This window comes from Nycticebus coucang, chromosome 18 (assembly GCF_027406575.1).
Source record: "Nycticebus coucang isolate mNycCou1 chromosome 18, mNycCou1.pri, whole genome shotgun sequence".
NCBI classification, from domain to species: Eukaryota; Metazoa; Chordata; class Mammalia; order Primates; family Lorisidae; genus Nycticebus; species Nycticebus coucang.
The window spans coordinates 60341966-60361047 of NC_069797.1; the positions used below are offsets into that span (position 1 = coordinate 60341966).

Here is a 19082-nt window from a genome sequence, read left to right on the forward strand (position 1 = left end):
CATGAACCTGGCCCACACCACTGTGCTCCTGTGGGCTTGGGGGAGTCTCCATGCCTTTGAAATCGTAGAGAAGGAGAACATTTTTCAAAAGACCCCCTGCCCCGCTTTCCTGATGTTTGACAATGCAGCCTACCTGGCCGACATGAGCTTCGAGCTCCCCTGCCACTGCAAGCCTGAGGAGGTGCCCACTGTAGTCTGGTTCTACCAAAAGCACCTAGGCAGCAGCCACACCAAGGTGCTGACAGACTTCGATGGGCGGGTGCTGACAGAGGCAGCTCAGGTGCGCGTGGGCAGTGACATGCTGGTCCGCTTCAGCATCCGCATGTTTAGCTTGCTAGTTTTCCGGGCCCAGCCCGAGGACTCGGGCCTCTACTTCTGCGGCACCCGCAAAGGGGAGTACTTTTACGCCTACGATGTAGACATCCAGAGCAGCAAGGGAATGGTGGCCACCTTCCAGGACCAGGGCCAGAAGCCCTTTGAAGACGAGTTCTCTGGGAAGCTCCATGTCTTCACCACTTTCTGGGAATGGACTCCCTGTGATCGCTGCGGAGTGCGTGGGGAGCAGTGGCGCTTTGGCCTCTGCTACCTGCAGAGCCCAGAACTATCCCCACGCTACCGCCAGACAATGCCTGACGTGGTGTCCTGTGGCTCTCGGGCTGTGTCGAGCAAGCTGAGAACCAAGGTCAGGCACCACACTCCCGAGCTGCTGGTTCGGAGCTGTGTAGTACCCTGTCAGGAGAAGGTGAAGAGCCAGAAGGGTGTGCTGGCCATCTTCAACTACGTGTCGAGAGTGGGTAGCCGGCCTTGGGTGCCCCAGGTGCCCATTCAGTTCCACCAGCAGAGATTGGGCCACGGACTCATTATCTCCTGTCCTGGAGCCCGGCCAGAGCACGCTGTGGCCTGGGACAAGGACCACCAGCACCTCTACCGCACACAGTACCTGAAGGGAGTCAACAGGTCCATGAGGGTGTTCATCGACCACGGCAACCAGCTCCACATCCGCTTCACTCAGCTGGATGACCGGGGCATCTACTATTGCTGGCGGCAGGGGGTGCGGGTCGCTGGTTTCCGGCTGGCTGTGACATCTCGAGGGGTCTACCCTGTCTCATTCTCAGACCCCGAGACTCGCTCTGCTGTGGAGCTCACCCTGATAGGCTACCTGTTCATCATAGCAGTCTTTGTCACCATTCACCTCTGTCATTGCTGCTGTTACTTATTACGCTGGTGTCCCAACTTCTCCTACTAGGCTCTCTCTTGCCCAGCTCTGAAGACCAGTTGTGCTTCAATGTGTGTGTTAATGATACCAGATGCCTTTGGGTGGGTGCCCTGGGCCGGAACGTGTGGCGAGGTGGTAATGGACACATCTGTTGGTTGCTCCCATTTTCATGAGTGGGTCTGGGAGCTGATCCAGGATGTGGGGAATCCTGCAGCAGGTGGGAGATTGGGGAGCAAGGTCAGGATGGAATAGAGCTAATGTGTCTTGAACGTACACTCAGGTCAAGAAGGAAGGAGAGAAGTGAGCTTGCTCAGATGGCCTATTCGGTGTTGAATAGCATTTGAGGCACTTTACCCTTTGGCTTTGAGGATTCCTGAGTGGGTGAAACTGAAGGTAGTGGGGAGAGGAGGGAAGGAAAGAATGGAGGGAGCTAATGTGTGTCCTCTTTGGCTTCCTCCCAGCCTTGTTTTGGGACTGGCAGGTAGAAATAACAGGTTTGGGAATAAAGGTGAAAACTAGAACAAGGGAAATGAGTGAGGAAAGTAGAGGTCCAACTCAGGCCTTTCTAGAGAGGCTGTGCCCAAGCTGGGACCTGGGGGTGACAAGAGAGGTGGGAGCAAAGGCTGGGGGCTATCAGGCACAGGCTCAACTGAAGCAGGGCAGTGTTGGATGGGACTTGATATGTGGCTACTGCCATAAGGGTTGGGTCCTAAAGATGGTCAGGAGTAAGAAGCAAGTTGATTTTGTCCACAGCCATGTGTTGGCCATGTCGCACCTTTTTTTTTTTGAGACAGAGTCTCAAGCTATCAGCCTGGCTAGAGTGCTGTGGCATCATAGCTCACAGCAACCTCACACTTGGGCTTAAGCAATTCTCTTGCCTTAGCCTCTCAAATAGCTGGGACTGCAATGCCTGCCACAATGCTGGGCTATTTTTTTGTTGTAGTTGTCATTGTTTTTTTTTTTCCTTGTTTGTTTATTTAGCTGGCCCAGGCCGGGTTCAAACCTGCCAGCGTTGGTGGATGTGGCCAGCACTCTACCCACTAAGCTACAGGCACCGCCCCCATTCCCACCTTCTTGTGAACAGATCAGAGTCCACTCTGGGGAAGGCCACAGCATTTGTCTTTATTTTTCCTCAGTGACTAAAGGCAGCAGCAGCAGTGCTCTTCAGGTTAACAGCAGGGGACAGGAAGAAGTCTGAGAAAGGGTACCAAGTCTTGGGAAGAGGGAGGGCCCCCCCCATGCCTCTCTCCTTTCAGCCTTAGAGGGGAGAGGATGGTCCTAGAGTGGACCCTATTGGCTCCATTTTGGGGCACAGATATCTGCCATGTTCCCACAAGTCTACCTAGGGAAAGCAGAGGGGAGCTCTGGAGAGGAAGCATCAGCCCTGAGTGCCTGGCCTCCAGGCCACAGGAACTCAAGCCCATGTCTTCACTCTTGTTTATGCCTCAATTTCCTGCTGCCTAAAATACTGGGTACATAGTGTGTGTGAGTAAGAAAGGATCTCAGAAGCCCTTGGGTTATGGGAAAGCAGTTGGTCATTATGGAGAGGGGGTCAGGAAGCAGCTCAGCCCCGAGGCTCAGAGGTCTGGGTGGATGGGATTGTGCAGCAAGGAAGAGGCCTTTATAACTGGAACAGGGTTGTGCCCTGCCCCCGTGGACAGCAGCTCCTCTCTCTCCTGTTTCAGCATCTTCAAGATGAGTCACTTCCCTGATTCCCACAACCCAGAGGCCAAGTGTAACTGGTCACTCACAACCCCCAACTCTTGGGTCCAGCACCATCCCAACCACTGCCTCCACCATCTCTGCTACAGCCCCCTTCAGCCTGAATAGGGGAATCCTCCAGGGCTTGACCTCTCTGCACTCACACCTAGGAGCCAGGCAGCCCCTCTCTATCCCTTCTAGCATCCCTTCCTTCTCCACTTACGCTGTAGATCCCCCAAGTGCTAAGAATCATGTGCCCACATGCCCCCAGCATGTCCACAGACTGGGGACCTGGATGACAGCTCAGTGGGACTGACATACTTGAATTGTCACTCAGGAGGCCCCTCTGGGATCTCAGCAGGCCCTCACCACCCACTCTTAGAGTGGTCAGGGTCAGTCTAGAAGAATAAGCCTCTGGCTAGGGCAGCTTTGCCTGTGGGAACTTCCCCCTCCTGTCTTGAGTTTCAGTTTCCCAAGGAATCTCAAAGGCCCAGTTCCCAGATAACTCCTGAGAGCTCAAGCTCTGGCAACAGTTGCCATAACAACAGGGATCCGGGATATGGAAAATGATTTATTAGTTACCCCGTGTCTCTCCTCTTCTACGTCCTCATCCAAGCTGCCGGCCATGCCCCTCCACACTGGCTCTCTGGGGTAAGTGCTCTGTTAGTTGGAGCTGCTGGGTGCTGGGTGGGTGCTGCTGGCGGACCTAATGCTGATGGAGCCTAGGGCAGCAAGCTGGATAGGATTGGAGGGTGGGTGGGAGCTCAAGTCGGGGGAAATGAGCTATCAGAAGTGGGGGAACTCTCCTGCTTCTGCCACAGGCTCCTCATGCTGTAGGGTGGAGGCCACCAGGTGGAGCTCGCCTCACATCACATCCTTGTGCTCTTGCTTGGATTCCTTAATGACCTGCAGGGCACAGGGAAGGTGCACAGTGCAATAGTTAGGAACGCACACAGACCCCAGGTCTACCTTGCCAGGCTGTGTACTCACTACTTCCCGAGGTGGTCAGGGGAGGTGATGAGATAACACTGGAAAAGCATTTGGCACCATGCCTGGCACATGGTGGTGTAAGGTTTGCTGTCACTGTTGCTGGTATCATGGGGACAGGAAGGAGTAAGCCAAATCCCCTTTTCCCATTCCCCTGGCAGGGAAAGCTCTCCCTTTCCTCAGCTGATAACTTCAATTCTCTTTTCCATCCCTGAGGCCTGACACTGGGGCACCTGAATCTGAGGGCCTGAGTTAGGGCCCCACTTAGTGGCCCAGGCTCCCCTTAGAACTGCCTGTGGAGTGGCCAGGGAAACTGGGCTACATTCAGCTTCCTCCCCCTCTTCCAGAGTTCCCCTGGCAGTGTCTAAGAATTAGTGGGGACCTATGTGACAGCTCCAAGCTTTCTTTCGCTGTCTGGTCTTGAGGATTCCTGAGGCAGCTGAAGCCCAACTGGGCCAGAGTCCCTCTCACCTCTCCATCCCGCATCTCCACAGTCTTCACCACGATATTCCTCTTGAGGTGGCCTTCTGACATGGACTTGGTGTCCAGGCTGGTTTCTGCAGGCATGAGGAGAGGGGGCTTCCCATGGGCTCTGGTGGTACTGAATATCCTCTCCCACCCCCAGCTTTCTCATCACACCCTGTGATGATGAGTATGAGAGGAACAGCCTAGGCACTTCCAAAGAAGCCAGAGATCCCCAAACCCCTACAGGGCTGGGCAAGTTCTGGCTATTCTGTATTCTGGCCTGGCTTCATTTCAGCCCCTCCACAAGCCCTTGCCTGGCACCTGGATTTCTGACAAGTCAGCACTGTGCCAAGGAAGGAGCACATGGGCTTCGAAAGCAGGCAGACCAGAGCTCCAGTTCCAGTTCAGCCACTAACCAGCCACACAACTGTGGGTCAGTTAACTCAGTAATCCCCAACCTGTTTTGCACCAGGGACCAGTTTTGTGGAAGACAATTTTTCCTTGGACTGGGGGTGGGGGGATGATTCAGGTGCATTACATCTCCACGTCAGATCATCAGACATGAGAGTCTCAAGAAGAGTGTGCAACCTAGATCCCTCACGTGTGCAGTTTACAGTAGGGTCTGCACTCCTGTGAGAATCACATGTTGCAACTGATCTAACAGGAGGCAGAGCTCAAGCAGTGATGCAACAGCTGTAAATACAGATAAAGCTTTGCTCATTCACCTGCTGCTCACCTCCTATTGTGTGGCCCTAATGGGCCATGGCCTGGACAGATATATGGTCCAGTACTCAGCCCAATACATGGGCCTAGGGGTTGGGGACCACAAAGTTAAATGACCTGCTCCAGCTTTGGTTTCATCATCTGCAAAAAGGGGGTCTGGGGGTGGCACCTGTGGCTCAAAGGAGTGGGACGCCAGCCCCATATGCTGGAGGTGGCGAGTTCAAGACCCAGCCCCAGCCAAAAACTGCAAAAAAAAAGGGGGAGGATCTGGTGCCTACTTATGTAAGTGGGAGTGAGGATTCAATTAATTCAAGCAATGTGGGTTAAACATCGGGCATATATTAGTCCTCAATACACGTGGTCCCTTTCGGGTCCCCTTTCCCCTTTCCTCTACCACTTATCTGGACCTAAATGATCCTTGCCATTCCTAGCACTTGGTAGTATTATCTCTCCCTGGTCAGCCCGGTTAACCCTCCTGATGCTGAATTAAGCTCTGGAATATGCATATCTAGTGTTCTTAAATATTCTAGCCCAGAAAAAGATTTTCTTTTCCTAAGCTAAGAACCTTTAGGGCCATATACAAGTAAAAAGATATTTAGTTTTCCTCCCCTCAGAGAGAAAAATATAACATGTCACACTCAGTAATATTTAAAATTAAGAGCAGGGAACATACAACTTTATTCACTACAAGAGCAGCAGCCCAGAGGGAAATGATCCTGTGGACTGAATCAGCACTGAGCTGAGCAGCAGAGCCTCGGGGACAAACAAATCAAGCACAGAGCCTGGCCCCCAGGCACAGAGAGACCCAAGGGGCCTTCCCAGGGATGGGGAAGAGGTGAGACAGAGGTTGGTGTTTGCTCAGAGTCCCCAGAGCATCTCATCTGAGTGCCCAAGGCCACACTACCTTTAACACTAACCATTTCTGCTATTTTAATCTAAATTTACCCTGTGGCAGGTCCTGGGCTGGGCACTGAGGTTCCTGGAAAAATGGCACAGTCTTGGATCTTTAGGGGAAGCCCTGGGAGGAGGAAGCCCAAGAGGAGGGGGAAAATGGGGCTGGTGAGGCTCCCTCCTTGTCAAGCTGAGAGGTAGGCAGCTAACCGAGAGCTGGGGCTCCGTTTACAATCTGCTGAGCCTGTATTGGTATAACTTGTATTGTGAGGCTTTTGAGATGTCTTGTGACCTTGTGAGTTTCCCCTTCTTTGGTGCCTTTGCCCCCTGTAGTGACAAGCAGTTAAAAAAAAAAAACATAAAACACTCAGAAGGGCAGAGCTTGCTCAGGGATCTGTAGACAAGGCAGAGGTAGGGGGTGCAGGGAGGGGGAGTGGGGACCCAAGGCAGAGCAGGGCAGGGGGGGGGCTCCAAGCCCCACCTAGAAATGTCCCAGGACAGTGTGCTCTTGCTAGCAGCCTTGCAGTAAATCATGAAAGTCCCCAAAGAGAGCCCAGGCCCCTTTTCCCTGGTCCTCAGCCCCAGACTGAGCAGCCCACCAGCCTTGGGGAGAGGGCAGGACTCCCACAGCCTTTCCACAAGGTCCTGCTCTACTGACCTCGGATCTGCAGGTTGGAGAAGGTCTGCACAGGAATGGTGATACTGAAAGAAAGCAGAGGGAAATGGATGGCCAGGCTGCCCTGGGACACTCCCAGGCTGGGTCCTGGTCCAGGGTTATCATGGCAATCTCAAAGCCCTTTTCCTTGCCAGGAAAATCTGACTCTACACCTAGCAGCCAACATACTCTTTGGAGCTCTGGAAGTCTTCAAGGGGCTTGAGTGTCACCTGCACAGGGAGCAACTCTATCCAAAGGAAGATGACAAAGGGAGGGGAAAGTGATGAAGAAAGGTCCAAGAGAAGAGATGGTTCAGGGGAAAATAAGTCCAATCTCTGTTTGGAGGATAAGGAGTGAACCTCTTAGTTTGGGGGGTGGTGACCCAAGTCCTTGGCCCTGAAACTTAATCAATATTGGTTAAATCCGATCATTCGTTCATCAAACATCTATTGAACCCATACTGTGTGTTAGGCATGCACTGTGTTGGGCATTGGTGTGGGAGGAGAGCTGGATACAAGGCTGAATGAGACTCAGTCCCTGAAGAAGAACCTATGGAGGGCAGCAGGGAGAATTCCTCAGGGCTGTGACCCGGGCTCACCGGTTCTCCTCGCCCTCCAGCAGCTTTCTGTAGGTGGCGATCTCAATGTCCAAGGCCAGCTTGACGTTGAGCAGGTCCTGGTACTCCTGCAGGTGGCGTGCCATCTCATCCTTGAGGCTCTGCCCCTCCTCCTCCAGCCGGGCCAGCGCCTCCTGGTAACCAGCCGCCTCCCGCGCGTGGCGCTCCTCCAGCTCGCGCATCTGCCTCTCCAGGGACTCGTTCTGAGAGACGGAGCGGGCAGATTTCTCCGGGGCCCTTCCTGGAGCTCGCACCGGACACCACTAGGAGGCTTACAAGTCCCTCCCCAGTCCCAAGCCCCGCCCCCCCAGGGTAACTTTTCAGAGCCCCAGCACCTCCTGGGATGGCCAGTCCCCTCTTCCGTCCGCCCTGTCCAGCCCTGCCGGCGCTCACCGTGCCGCGCAAGGACTCAAGGTCGCAGGTCATGGCCTGCAGCTGGCGCCGGTAGTCATTGGCCTCATGCTTGGTCTGGCGGAGCAGCTCGGCGTTTCGGGCGGCCGCGTCTGTCAGGTCCGCAAACTAGATGGGGAGAGGGTCGGAGGTTGAAGGCAGCTTGGGGCCGCGGGGCTGCAGCGGGTGAGCGGCACTATATATGGGGAAGCTGTGTGGGCAGGCGGTGTCTGGGAAATCAGGGAGGTGGGCAGGACCCCAGGGCACTGGCCGTGGCTGGGATCGTTCCCAGAGTAGCCAGAGTGACCACAGAGTAGCCACTGCTGAACCTCAGCACCTAGCACAATGCCTGGTCAGCCAATGAATGAATGAACAGTGCCACAGAATCTAGAACCTTCTTCACTGGCGGCTGGGTCTGAACCTTGTCCTCCCACACGGTGGACAATGGGTTCTGGCAGAGCCCTGGGTTCTTGGAGTCCCCTCTCCCCCAGCCTGCAGGGAGGCCCTCACAGCTGCGCCAAGCAGGGACCCTGCTCAGACTGTCAGTGGCTTCTGCTGTTCATGCTCCCCAGCTTGGTACTCTGGGCCAGCATCTCTGTGCCCTGCTTCTCTGCTTTTCTGCTTCCAGACCTTTGTGCAGGCTCTATCGTGCACTGGTAGTGCCCCCTCCCTCTCCTCTTTATGCCCATAGCCTGCCTGCCCTGCCTAGTCCAAAGGCCCCTCTACCACATCTCCCTGGTTCCCACCCTGTGCATTAACTCTGTGCTGTGGTGTTCTCTGTCGCACCATCACTTCTTCTTGGTCAAATACCTCTCTGTGTCCTAGGAAGTGTCTGTCATACAGTAGATGCCCAGTAACCCAGAACACAGACTGGCAGAGGTGTAGAGTGCAGGCTCCCAAAAGAGATAGGTTGGGATTGGAAACCCAATTCTACCACTTAGGAGCTGTGTGACTTTAAGCAAATCAGTTAACCTCATGGGCTTCAGTTCTCTTATCTGTCAAAGAATGGTACCTACTTCATAGTAAAATAATCCATGCAAAGCACAGGGTCTGGCACATGACAAAATTGGCCAATAATAATAGTAATAGTAGCAGTAATAATAATGAGTACTTTTGGAAACATACTGGCTGTGTGACCCTGGGCAAGTTATCTCACTTCTTTGGTGAAGATAAGTTGCTCAAAGAGGATATTCTCCCAGCTTCTTCTACCCTCCTTCCCCCATTCTCTTGTATGAAGCAAGGAGTGCTGCCTGGAGGAGGCAGGTTGGCCCACAGGCAGGCCTACCTTGGACCGATACCATTCCTCTGCCTCATGCATGTTGCTGGATGCCACTGCCTCATACTGAGTGCGGATCTCTCTCAGGGCTGCTGTGAGGTCTGGCTTGGCCACATCCAGCTCCACGTGGACTTGCTGTCGGGCCAGCTGCTCCTGGAGTTCCCGAACCTCCTGGCCAAGGGGAATGTAGGGGTCCCAGGGTTCAGAACCCAGGCCACAACTGGCTTCCCCACAGCATCATGCCCTCTCTGCCCACCATGGGCATGGCTCAGGGAAACAGTGCAGGCCTTGTTGGAAGAAGTGGTATGGTTCAGGCTGAAAGAGGCAAGAGGTAGCTTGAGGGTCTTCTCATGCATCCTCCTGGCAGGGTTGGATGGGCAGGAGCCGGGTGCTGAAAATGTGCTGGTGTTGTCATGGGTGAGCGAATGCATCCCTATGGGTGTGTGTGCTGTGGGCCCCCAGGTTCCCTGGGACCATGGATTCTGAATCCAGGGTCTGAGGTCAGGGCTCAGGAGGTTTTTTTTTTTTTTTTTAAATTATTATTATGAATGGCTTTCATTTTAATGGAGACAGATGGTGGAGGGAATGGAGTCAGAGAGCCTATGTGACCTTAGTGCATTCTTTAACTTCTCTGGGCCTGAGTGTCTTTCTCTGAAAAGGAGCTCAGTACTGGAAGGATTCCTATCTCACAGGGCTGCGAGGCAGCAAGGCCTATGTACTTAGTGAAACGGAGTGTGTGTCTCCATGCATTTCACCAGGGTTAGGAATGCTGGTTAGGAATGCTCTCTTATTTCTCTCTCTCTGCCAGTCTGCCAATCAGTTTCACTCCTTCTCTCTAAGTATCTCCCTCAGTCTCAGTCTCTCTGTCTCTCAGTTGTAAGCTGAGCTTTCCTCCCTCTGCCCTGGCCTCACCTCCTCATGGATCTTCCTCAAGAACTGGATCTCCTCCTCCAGTGATTCAATCTTCCTCTCCAGATCCAGACGGGCCAGGGTGGCTTCATCTGCCTCCTGCAGTGGGGAGGGGGCAAAGGGCCACTCTGATCCTAGACTCCTCCTCCCCATTCTCCAGCCTTGTTCTACTCCTCCTTCTGGGGCAGGGTGGGGGAGCAGCACATTGCTCTGTAGGGCTGAACTTGGGGGCTGTTTGAGTGGGCTTCCACCAACACTTTCCCCCGCCCCTGCCCTCTACCTCTCTTACCTGTCTAAAGGCGGCCAGGTTGTTCTCTGCCTCCAGCCTCAGGTTGTTTTCATCCTGGAGCCTGGGGTAGGGGGACATATTCCTAGGTCCAGGCTCTTCTGAGGACACTTGAATCCCTGCCCTACTCTCCCTGGAGATGGCTGTCACAGAGATTTCCCCCACCCACAGGACCAGTAGAGCAGGAGGAGGAGTGAGGGTTCAGGGGGGCCCTAGACAGAGGCCTTCACTGGGAGGATGAGCAGGCAAGGGCTTTTGCTTTAACTCATTACTCAGGTTCCTTATCAGGGCTGGTGCACCTGCTCTTGCTCACACAGGCACATCCACTGACACACATTCCCTGCTGCACATTGAGGGCACACACGTGCCCTGCCAGCTCAGCTAAGCACCATGCACTTGGAGATTCCTCCAACCCAGGTAACTACCTTTGAAATGGATTTTATTATGATCCCCACTATTGTGGGGACCTCTGCTGGGGTCATAAGCTGGTGACAGGCAGTCACCTGTGTTCTGCACCCTGCCTGTACTTTCTGCTACTTCCTTTACCCCAGAGTCCAGTCTGCCTTATGGAGACCAGCCTTCTCTACTTCTGACTCCCCCTTTATACAGGTCCAGGCTCAGAGTAGGTGAGCCCCTTGCCCACAGTCACAGGCTGCCCACAGTCTCAGGGCCCAGCTATGAAAGAAAACAGGGCCATGCCTGCTGGGATCCTGACTGTTCCTCACAGCTTTCCTCAGTGGGGAGGTGCTGAGAGGACACTAACTCCCTGTCAGAAGGTGCCTTGGTCATATCCCCAAGGCCCTATACCACTTTCTGGTCCCTTCCCTCATGCTGGGGAACAAGGAGAGCCCCCCAAGGTGGGGAGACCCAGGGAGTAGGGAGGCAGAGCCCCTGTCTGAGCTTCTGCAGGTCTGAAGGCACTCCCTCTCGGGTTCTCAGTCTTCTCTGCTCGCAAGGACCTTTCCCCCTCCTCACTTCTGCCTCAGGGTGCCCAGGTCCTGTGCCAGGTTGTCCCTTTCGACCTCCAGCCGGGCACTGTTGGCAGTGAGTTGATCTAGCCGCAGCCGGAGCTCGCGCAGCTCGGCCTGGTACACGTCAGCCAGCTTGGTGGGCTCCTTAGACCGGAGCTGGTTCAGCTCAGCAGCCAGTGCCTTGTTTTGCTGTTCTAGGAAGCGAACCTTCTCGATGTAGCTGGCAAAGCGGTCATTGAGCTCCATCATCTCTGCTCTCTCACTGGCCCGGGTCTCCTTGAAGCCAGCATTGAGTGCCCCGGCCAGGGAGAAGTCCACCCGGGCCGGGAGTGGAGTGGGCATTCGAGCCAGGGAGTGGCGGGTGCCAGCACCCAGGCGGCGGCCAGGAGTCAGACCCCCCACCACCATCTCCGCAGAGGAGGAGAGGTAGGAGCGACGAGCAGTGGAGGTGATGCGTCTCCTTTCCATCCTGCCTTGGCTCTGCTCGCTATCCTGGGATGTGAGGGCTTTATGGAGGGGTGGGTAGGACTGGTGCTGCCCTGCTGCCCCTGGTAACGCCCCCCTGGCATAGCCTGAGGGGGTGGGGTTGGGCCACAGCCCAGCCTTGGGGAGAGTGCCTCTCACCCCATTGAGGACATTGTGCCCAGAGGGAAGGCTTTCTGGGCATGCCAGCCCCTGCCTGAGGAGGGCAGTGCCTGGGGCCTGATGCTGGGTCTGAGGTCCTGACCACTGATCAAATAGACCCTCACCCTAGGAAGCTGGGTAAAGAAAGGTTGGCTGGACGTATATATGTACAATTATTATGAAGCAATTAAAAATTAAAAAGGAAACAACAAAGGACAGAAGGAAGAGCTGGATCAGATGACCCCTGACCTGCCTTCCAACTCTTAGATTTTCCTGCCCAGGCCTCTTTCACTCAGCAGCACCCCTTTTGTAAGTGCCTGCTAGATGCTGGAGATTTGGTGAGACAAACCTGTTCCTTACTCTCAAGAAACAGCCTATGTTATAGTTTCCTACTGAGCCCCATTCCCAACAGATTGCTGGAGTCTTTGCTCTGAACATACATATCCCACAGTCCTGCTTTCTGATTCCCTGGAGTTCTGGGGTTGGAGGCCGGACTGGACACCAGCCCTTTGTCTGAGGGTTGATCACAGCCTCTAGCTAGCAGTGGATGGAGGGCAGAGGACTGTGAAGGCCCTAATATGTCAAGAGGGGCAGACTCTCTCTGAGCCTCTCCCTGGGCTGCTCTTTAGCCCCTTGTCTGCCCCACCACGACACCCTCCCTTGCCTGGCCTCTCCGCACCCGCTCCTGGAGCCCAGGCCCTGACAGCTCCACAAAGCAGTTAAGAATGAGCTGGCTATGCTGGCTGGAATCTCTATTCCTCCAACACTGTTTCCCTGGCCACCTACCCCTCGCTCTCCCACTGGAGATTTATCTCCTTTGAGTTCCCACACATCAGCCTGAGAAGATGAGAAAGGACCGTGGGGTGGGTGGGCTTGGGAACCTATGAGCCATGGCATCTGGGAGCCTGGGCCCTGTTGTACCTTGACACAGGTCCATCCATTTTCTGCACTCTGGTACCACAGGGTCAGAGCCCTACCCAGGCTCCTCACTCATCTGTGTCTGCCAACTTTGGATAAGAGACAGCCCTCTTCTCCCCCCTATCTCTCTGCCACCCACTGCCCATGCCTGGGCTTCAGATCCCTTTCCTCCCCGGGCACTTGCTGAATAGAGCCTTGTTCTCCACTGCCGGTAAGGGCGCCACACAGCAAGGGCAGCCCCCAGCAGGCGATGCTGCTTTTATCCCAAGATGCCAAGCTGTCAGGCAGGGGTGCAGTGCAAGCCCCCTGCTCAATGGGTTTCTCGGAAGGCATCTGAGGGGGGTTGGGGTGCAGCGGGAAGCAGGCATTGTGCCCACCTCTGACCATTGTGTCTGTGCCAAGGTGAGTCAGCCAGTGGGCACGAGGAGAAGGCCCTGAGGGGCAGGCAGCCAGCATTACCAGGTCTGCAAACAAAGCTTCTTGCTCACTCCTCAGCTCTGAGCCAGCTCAGGCCCCTGAGCCCTGGGGAACAACAGTTTCCACTTCACACCAAGGGCTGTTCTGCATTTGGACATGGCATACACTGCCTGCTGAGGTTTCCCCCATGAGTCTCAGTGTGGCAGGGATAGGGGGCTGTGAGAGCCTCTGAGGCTCTAGCCATATTTAACCCTGTGCCTGAACATCTTGAGGAAGGGGTGCCCAGTGACCTTTGATCTTTCTGTCAGTTGAGGATCTGGGAACAGACGGGGCTTTGAAGGAAGAGCAGTACTGGAGATGAGCTAGGCATGATGGCTCACGCCTGTAATCCTAGCACTCTGGGAGGCCAAGGTGGGTGGATCCCCTAAGTCAAGTCTCCCAGCCTTCAGCCCCTCAGCCACACCCCCTGGGCCCCTGTTACAAGCCCAGGTTCCATCTTTAACCCCTGCCTACCCCTCAGACCCATCCCCACCCTCAGCCTTTAATAGTCAAAAGGTGTCAGTAGGCTGGGCACTCCTGTAATCCTAGCACTCTGGGAGGGATTGCTTGAGCTCAGGAGTTTGAGACCAGCCTAAGCAAGAGCAAGACCCTCTCCCTAAAAAAAAAAAAAAACAGCAAGGTATTGTGAGCTCCTGTAGTTCCAGCTGTGATAAGAGAATCACTTGAGCCCAAGAGTTTGAGGTTGCTTTGAGCTATGACACCATGGCATTTAACCCAGGGCAACAGAGTGAGACTCTGTCTCAAAGGAAAATAACCCCACAAAACAAAAAAACACAGAAAGTGTCAGCACAGAAAACTAGAGGCAGATGTGCTCACAGTTGTTTGCCAAACTTTCGTTATTTTTTAAATTATGCATTTGTTGTAGAAAAATCAGAAAATACAGATAAGCAATATAACAAAATTTAATTAGCCATAATTTTGCCACCTGGAGATAGACACTACCAGATTTTTTCCACACATATAAACTTGATTTTTTCAAAGTGCATGCATGCTGTACAAATTATTTTGCAATTTGCTTTTCTCACTCAACAATATGTTGTGAACATCTTTCCATATCAATAAATATTTATCTACATCATCATTTTAACAGCTGCATGGTTTCCCGCTGTATGCATTCATTTAACCAAGCCCTATCTCTGGACAGTATGATCTCTGTTTCTCTCTTTCTGTTCTCTTTCTGTTCTAAACCACTCTCTGATTCACATCTGCCCTAGACAGACACAGCCAAGAGAGACAGGAAAACCCTCAGCCCTGGCAGCCTCTTCCCCTCCTCCTAGCCTGGCTCAGTCCCCATTTTCTGGGGGCCTCCTCTCCTGCTTCCCCAAGCAGAAGACCCCAACATACAAAGCCTAAGGACAAACCTTAGGCTGCTTACATGGAAGGATGCTGCTGGCACAGAGTGGGGTGACCAGACACCCCCTAAAGGTACCTAAAGCCAAGCCCTACCTTGTTTCAAGCCGACATGGGGACAAGATGACCTCCTTATGTACCTCCCTTGCATCAGAATCTGACAGATAACCTTCTGCCTACAGAGCAAAGTCCAAATGCCTCTATTGAGGACAGATCAAACCTACATCGGGCCTCAACTGCCACATAAGGTGCTTGGTGTTTGTCAAATCCACCAGCTTCCTCTGCCTACTGCTCCGCTTGTGCCACTGCCCCTTGCCCTGTGCCTAGGACAGCATGGTGGTTGGACAAAGAGAGGATGAGTCTCTCTGGCTGACCCTGGTGACTACCAGATCTGTCCATCCCAACCCCATGCCTGAGGATGGGAATTGAGCCCAATGGCCACTAGATGGCAGTGCTCAGCTGCCCAGGTTCCAGTGGCCACCAGCCACAGCTGCTCAGGGAAAGGGAGAGAGCAGATATCATTGAGGTAGGGTAAGTGGGTTCTCTAGAACTCAAGTTTGTATCACCCAGAGGCATTGCCCCTTTATTCCCTAGACTGGCCTCTGATTGCTATGCAATCCCCTCCAGGAGAGAGAGCAAAGCCTTGGCCACAAGTAGTTGTGAAGTCTTAATGACTTCAGGAACCTTCCCTGAATCTCCATTTCCATTTCTATAAAAATGAGGACTCACCATACCTATTCCCAAGCAAGGTAGTTGTGAGGATAATATCATCAAAAGTTGAACAGACCAGGTGCTTGACAAATCACAGCACACCTACCAGGTACCTTACCTGTCTACATGTTAGCACATCTGTGATGGGGGTGGCCCAGAGGGGTGGGAGCTGGGTCTTCTGGGGTGGGGGAGGGCGGCTGTCATGTCTTACTGACTCCACCGGGAGTAGGTGGGGACCCCCCTCAAGGGCAGTTACCTGGACAGGAGGAAAGGGCTGCAGCTAGTGAAGGGAGAGTGGGAGTCAGCATCATTTACCCCCAGACCAGCTCTTGCAGAGGATATGTGTAAGTTATCTTGGCCCTGGATTCTCACTTGAGTAAAAGCTGTTTCCCAATCTGCTTGTTTGCTTCCCTGATCCCATGGGCTCTGTTTCCTCTATCCCTTCGCTTCCCCACCCCCAGGCTTGAGCTCATGGTCTATGCAGGGTGAGAAGCTCTTGAGGAGTCCATGCCTCCTGTGAGTGTGGGTCTCAGCTAAGGCTTCCTGAAGCAAGGACCATGATGGAGACTTTCTGATATTAGGACCTATGTCTTTTTTTTTTTTTGTAGAGACAGAGTCTCACTTTATGGCCCTCGGTAGAGTGCCATGGCATCACACAGCTCACAGCAACCTCCAACTCCTGGGCTTAAGCGATTCCCTTGCCTCAGCTTCCCGAGTAGCTGGGACTACAGGCGCCCGCCACAACGCCCAGCTATTTTTTGGTTGCAGTTCAGCGGGCCGGGCTTGAATCCGCCACCCTTGGTATATGGGGCCGGCGCCTAATCGACTGAGCCACAGGCGCCGCCCATGTCTTTCCATAACGCGGTCTCTCTAAGGCAGGGGTCCTCAAACTTTTTAAACAGGGGGCCAGTTCACTGTCCCTCAGACCATTGGAGGACTGGACTATAGTTTAAAAAAAAAACAAACTATGAACAAATTCCTATGCACACTGCACATATCTCATTTTGAAGTAAAAAAACAAAACAGGAACAAATACAATCACACTGCTGCATGTGGCCTGCAGGCCACAGTTTGAGGACCTCTGCAAGGACAGGGCTGCTCCCTAAGTCTCACCCACAGGACAGGAGCCATTCCTTCACCCTGGATGGGAGCTCCCTAATGTGAGAACCCATAGTTCTCTGTCAGATGGATATTCCCAGAGGGCAGGGGCTGTCTCCCTGTTCATTTGGACAGGGCGACTCAGGGAAGGGACCATTCCTTCTCCCCATCCTTAGTCTGTGTCCAGCCAGGCTCTGTTGGTTGGGGACTGACTTCTGTGGCTGTGGTATAGTTTCTGGGTGCACTCCTAGACCCTTCCCCTTGCCTAGACCCTCTCACTTGCTGTTAGTGGCATCAGCTCACTCCCCTTCACAGTTCCCAGGGGGCCTGCCTTGGGGTTAACAAAGTTCCTTTCTCCCTCACTTCTCCCCAGCCCAGCCAGGCCAGCTCGAGTCTGCCCCCTCCCTATACCTCCTATCCTCTAACCCTGAGATCAGCTTTTTAATTGCTTTCCCAGATCCGCTCTGCTTCCTACTCCTCTCCATCTCCTTGCCTGATTTGGTCCCTCTGGAAGGTGGAGGGTGAAAGGCAGACAAGGCGGGAGACCGTATGTGGCCCTGGTGGGAGGAGAGGGCTGGTGGCTGGCCTGTTATTTCTGATCCAGCAGTCCTCCCACAGACAGGATGAGAATGGGGGCAAAGGGGCCTGCAGGTGAGCTGGGGGAACCCTTGGAGTGAGCTAGAAAATATATCCACAGTCTCCAGAAACTTGGGATGACTCCTTTCCCTACAACCTTCATCTCAAGCCCTCCTGGATCCCTCTTTACAAAAGAACCATAGAGGAAGGGAAGACAACCAGACCCCCCACCCCCAACATAGCCAAAGGGACATTCCTGGGGAAATCTGGAAGCCTGAGAGGCAGGACTCCGGAGTTAATAACTGCCAGGGAGGCTCCCTAGGTGGTAATGAACTCTGTTGGGGGGCTATGCTGATGGCTGTGGGTATGAGGGGCCCCAAAGAGAAGATCCAGTGCCCTATCCTTGGGCAACATCGATGGAGGTTTTGGCTTACATTTAAGTGAGAGGGATAGGTGCCATCCTGCATGCAGGGACCATGTCCTGTTCTCTTGTGTTTTCAGCCCATGGTACTGACCCTAGTTCTGTGAACTGGGCAGGAATTTGTACTCCTGGGTGGGGGTCCAGGTATGAGCTATGGGACTGAAGTAAGAAAGTGGGTGCACAGGGTTTGGGAAGACAGGACTTCTGAAGTGAAGTGAGGGGTTCTGCTCAGGCCTTCAAGGTGGACGAGACAGGGCAAGGCAGTGAGAGGGAGTATTAATTAGACCAGGCTGGGCCTGCAGTGGACAGGGCAGCAGCCATCGATTGCCATGTCTTGTGGCCAACTCTCTTCATGTAAGAACAATCCAATCTCAGAGTCTTACCCCCACCCACAAAGGTCAGCTGGGAGCTGGCTGTCAGCTCACTGCCCCCCTGAGCCCTACGAGCTCCCTGCAGAGCTTGGAGCAGCCAGACTGCCTGTCGGTGTGGGATACCACAAAGCGAACACTCTCAGCCTGACCTCCTGTGATTGAGGGCAGGAGCCACACGTGCTTAACTCCATCGGCACAGAATCTTTGTGCATTTAATGGGTCACCCAGAGCACATTTTGCACCACAGAGCCACAAATGTTTGCTGAGGAAGTGGCTGGCCGCAGAACATCCTTGTCAAGAGTGACCTCTTCCACTTGCAAGCTGCCCCCAGTCCAAGCAAGTTCTACCTCACACGGTGGACTCTTTTGTGTGAAGGTTGCCCTTCTGGCTCTAGTTACCAGCTGGCTTGCCCTGAACTTGCAGGGGTGACGGTGATGATGAAATGAGATAATGTATGTGAGGGCCCCAGGAAATAGGGAAGCTTATTCAATTTGAATCCAACCAACATTCAGCAAGGCCTCCTGAGGTCAAGGCACCATGCTAGGCTGCTGGGGGCTACAGATGACGTGAAGCTGCTGACTGCTTCTGTGGAAATCATGGTACGCAGGCAGGGGAAACTCATTAGGACTAATTGGAGAGGAGGGAACCCCAGGCACAGGAAAAGAAATGGTTATCTGTTCACTTCCAAAAGGAAGCAGTTCAGTGTAATGCAACGAACCAGACCCTAGATCCTGAACACTTGGGGGTCTAACTCTGGGTAAGTTTTCCCATCTTTTCCTTATTATCTCATGACATCACAAAGCTTTGTGAAGAGGCCTGGCAGCCAGTAGGAACAGAGACTCTTAGGGATAGATGGAGCTGTAGAGTTAAATCAGGGCTTAGCTTCAGGCGCAGGGCTGCTAGTGGGAATAACTTTATATAGTCGTGGAAGGGCTCACTAGGTCAAGGGGGAGGAAGCTGCTCCCCCCAAACAGCTAGGACTCACTTTGAATTTGCACTGTTATTTATACATTACTTGCAATGTGCTAAATACCTTTAAAATGTTTGTTTTCAGAATCAAGTTAAACACAGACTCCTGTAATTTTGTTTACATTATTAATTTGTTCAACCACCCATGTCTTCATTCAGAGAACCGAAATAAATGTATGTTGAACTGTCAAACTGTCGTACAGTTCAAATGAGTGGAGATGAAAGTCACAATCCAGGTGGTGGGGGTGAGGGTAGGGGCAGACTGCACGGCTCACACTGGTGTGGGCTTAGCTTAGATCCTCACCTAAGACTTGGGGAACACTGAAAATGCTCTTCCTGACAGGACTCCTAGCAACCCACCCACAAAGCTACAGAATAGACCCACAGATATAATTGCTTCTAAACTTGCTGAGGAACAGAGATTCTTAGGGGTAGATGGAGCTGTAGAGTTAAATCAGGGCTTAGCTTCAGGCCCAGGGCT

The 19082-nt window shown here is 53.4% G+C and overlaps 2 protein-coding genes across 3 annotated transcripts; one reads left to right on the forward strand and one right to left on the reverse strand.

Moving 5' to 3' along the window:
- Window position 1: 1 nt before the first annotated feature.
- On the forward strand, window positions 2-1269 carry FAM187A (family with sequence similarity 187 member A). The gene has a single exon (XM_053568842.1). It carries the CDS (start codon window positions 2-4, stop codon window positions 1244-1246), a length of 1245 nt encoding a protein of 414 aa, XP_053424817.1. The 3' UTR covers window positions 1247-1269.
- Window positions 1270-2312: 1043 nt separating this feature from the next.
- On the reverse strand, window positions 2313-11718 carry GFAP (glial fibrillary acidic protein). Of its 2 annotated transcripts, XM_053568848.1 has the most exons (10): window positions 11091-11718; window positions 10119-10179; window positions 9833-9928; window positions 8930-9091; window positions 7648-7773; window positions 7237-7457; window positions 6642-6685; window positions 6194-6310; window positions 4376-4461; window positions 2313-3823 (listed from the first exon to the last, which is right to left on the reverse strand). In XM_053568848.1, the coding sequence occupies exons 1-10, from the start codon at window positions 11552-11554 to the stop codon at window positions 3782-3784; spliced, it is 1419 nt and encodes a 472-aa protein (XP_053424823.1). In that variant the 5' UTR covers window positions 11555-11718; the 3' UTR covers window positions 2313-3781. The 2 variants fall into 2 exon arrangements, with proteins under 2 accessions (XP_053424823.1, XP_053424824.1); XM_053568849.1 differs by lacking the exon at window positions 6194-6310.
- Window positions 11719-19082: the final 7364 nt, after the last annotated feature.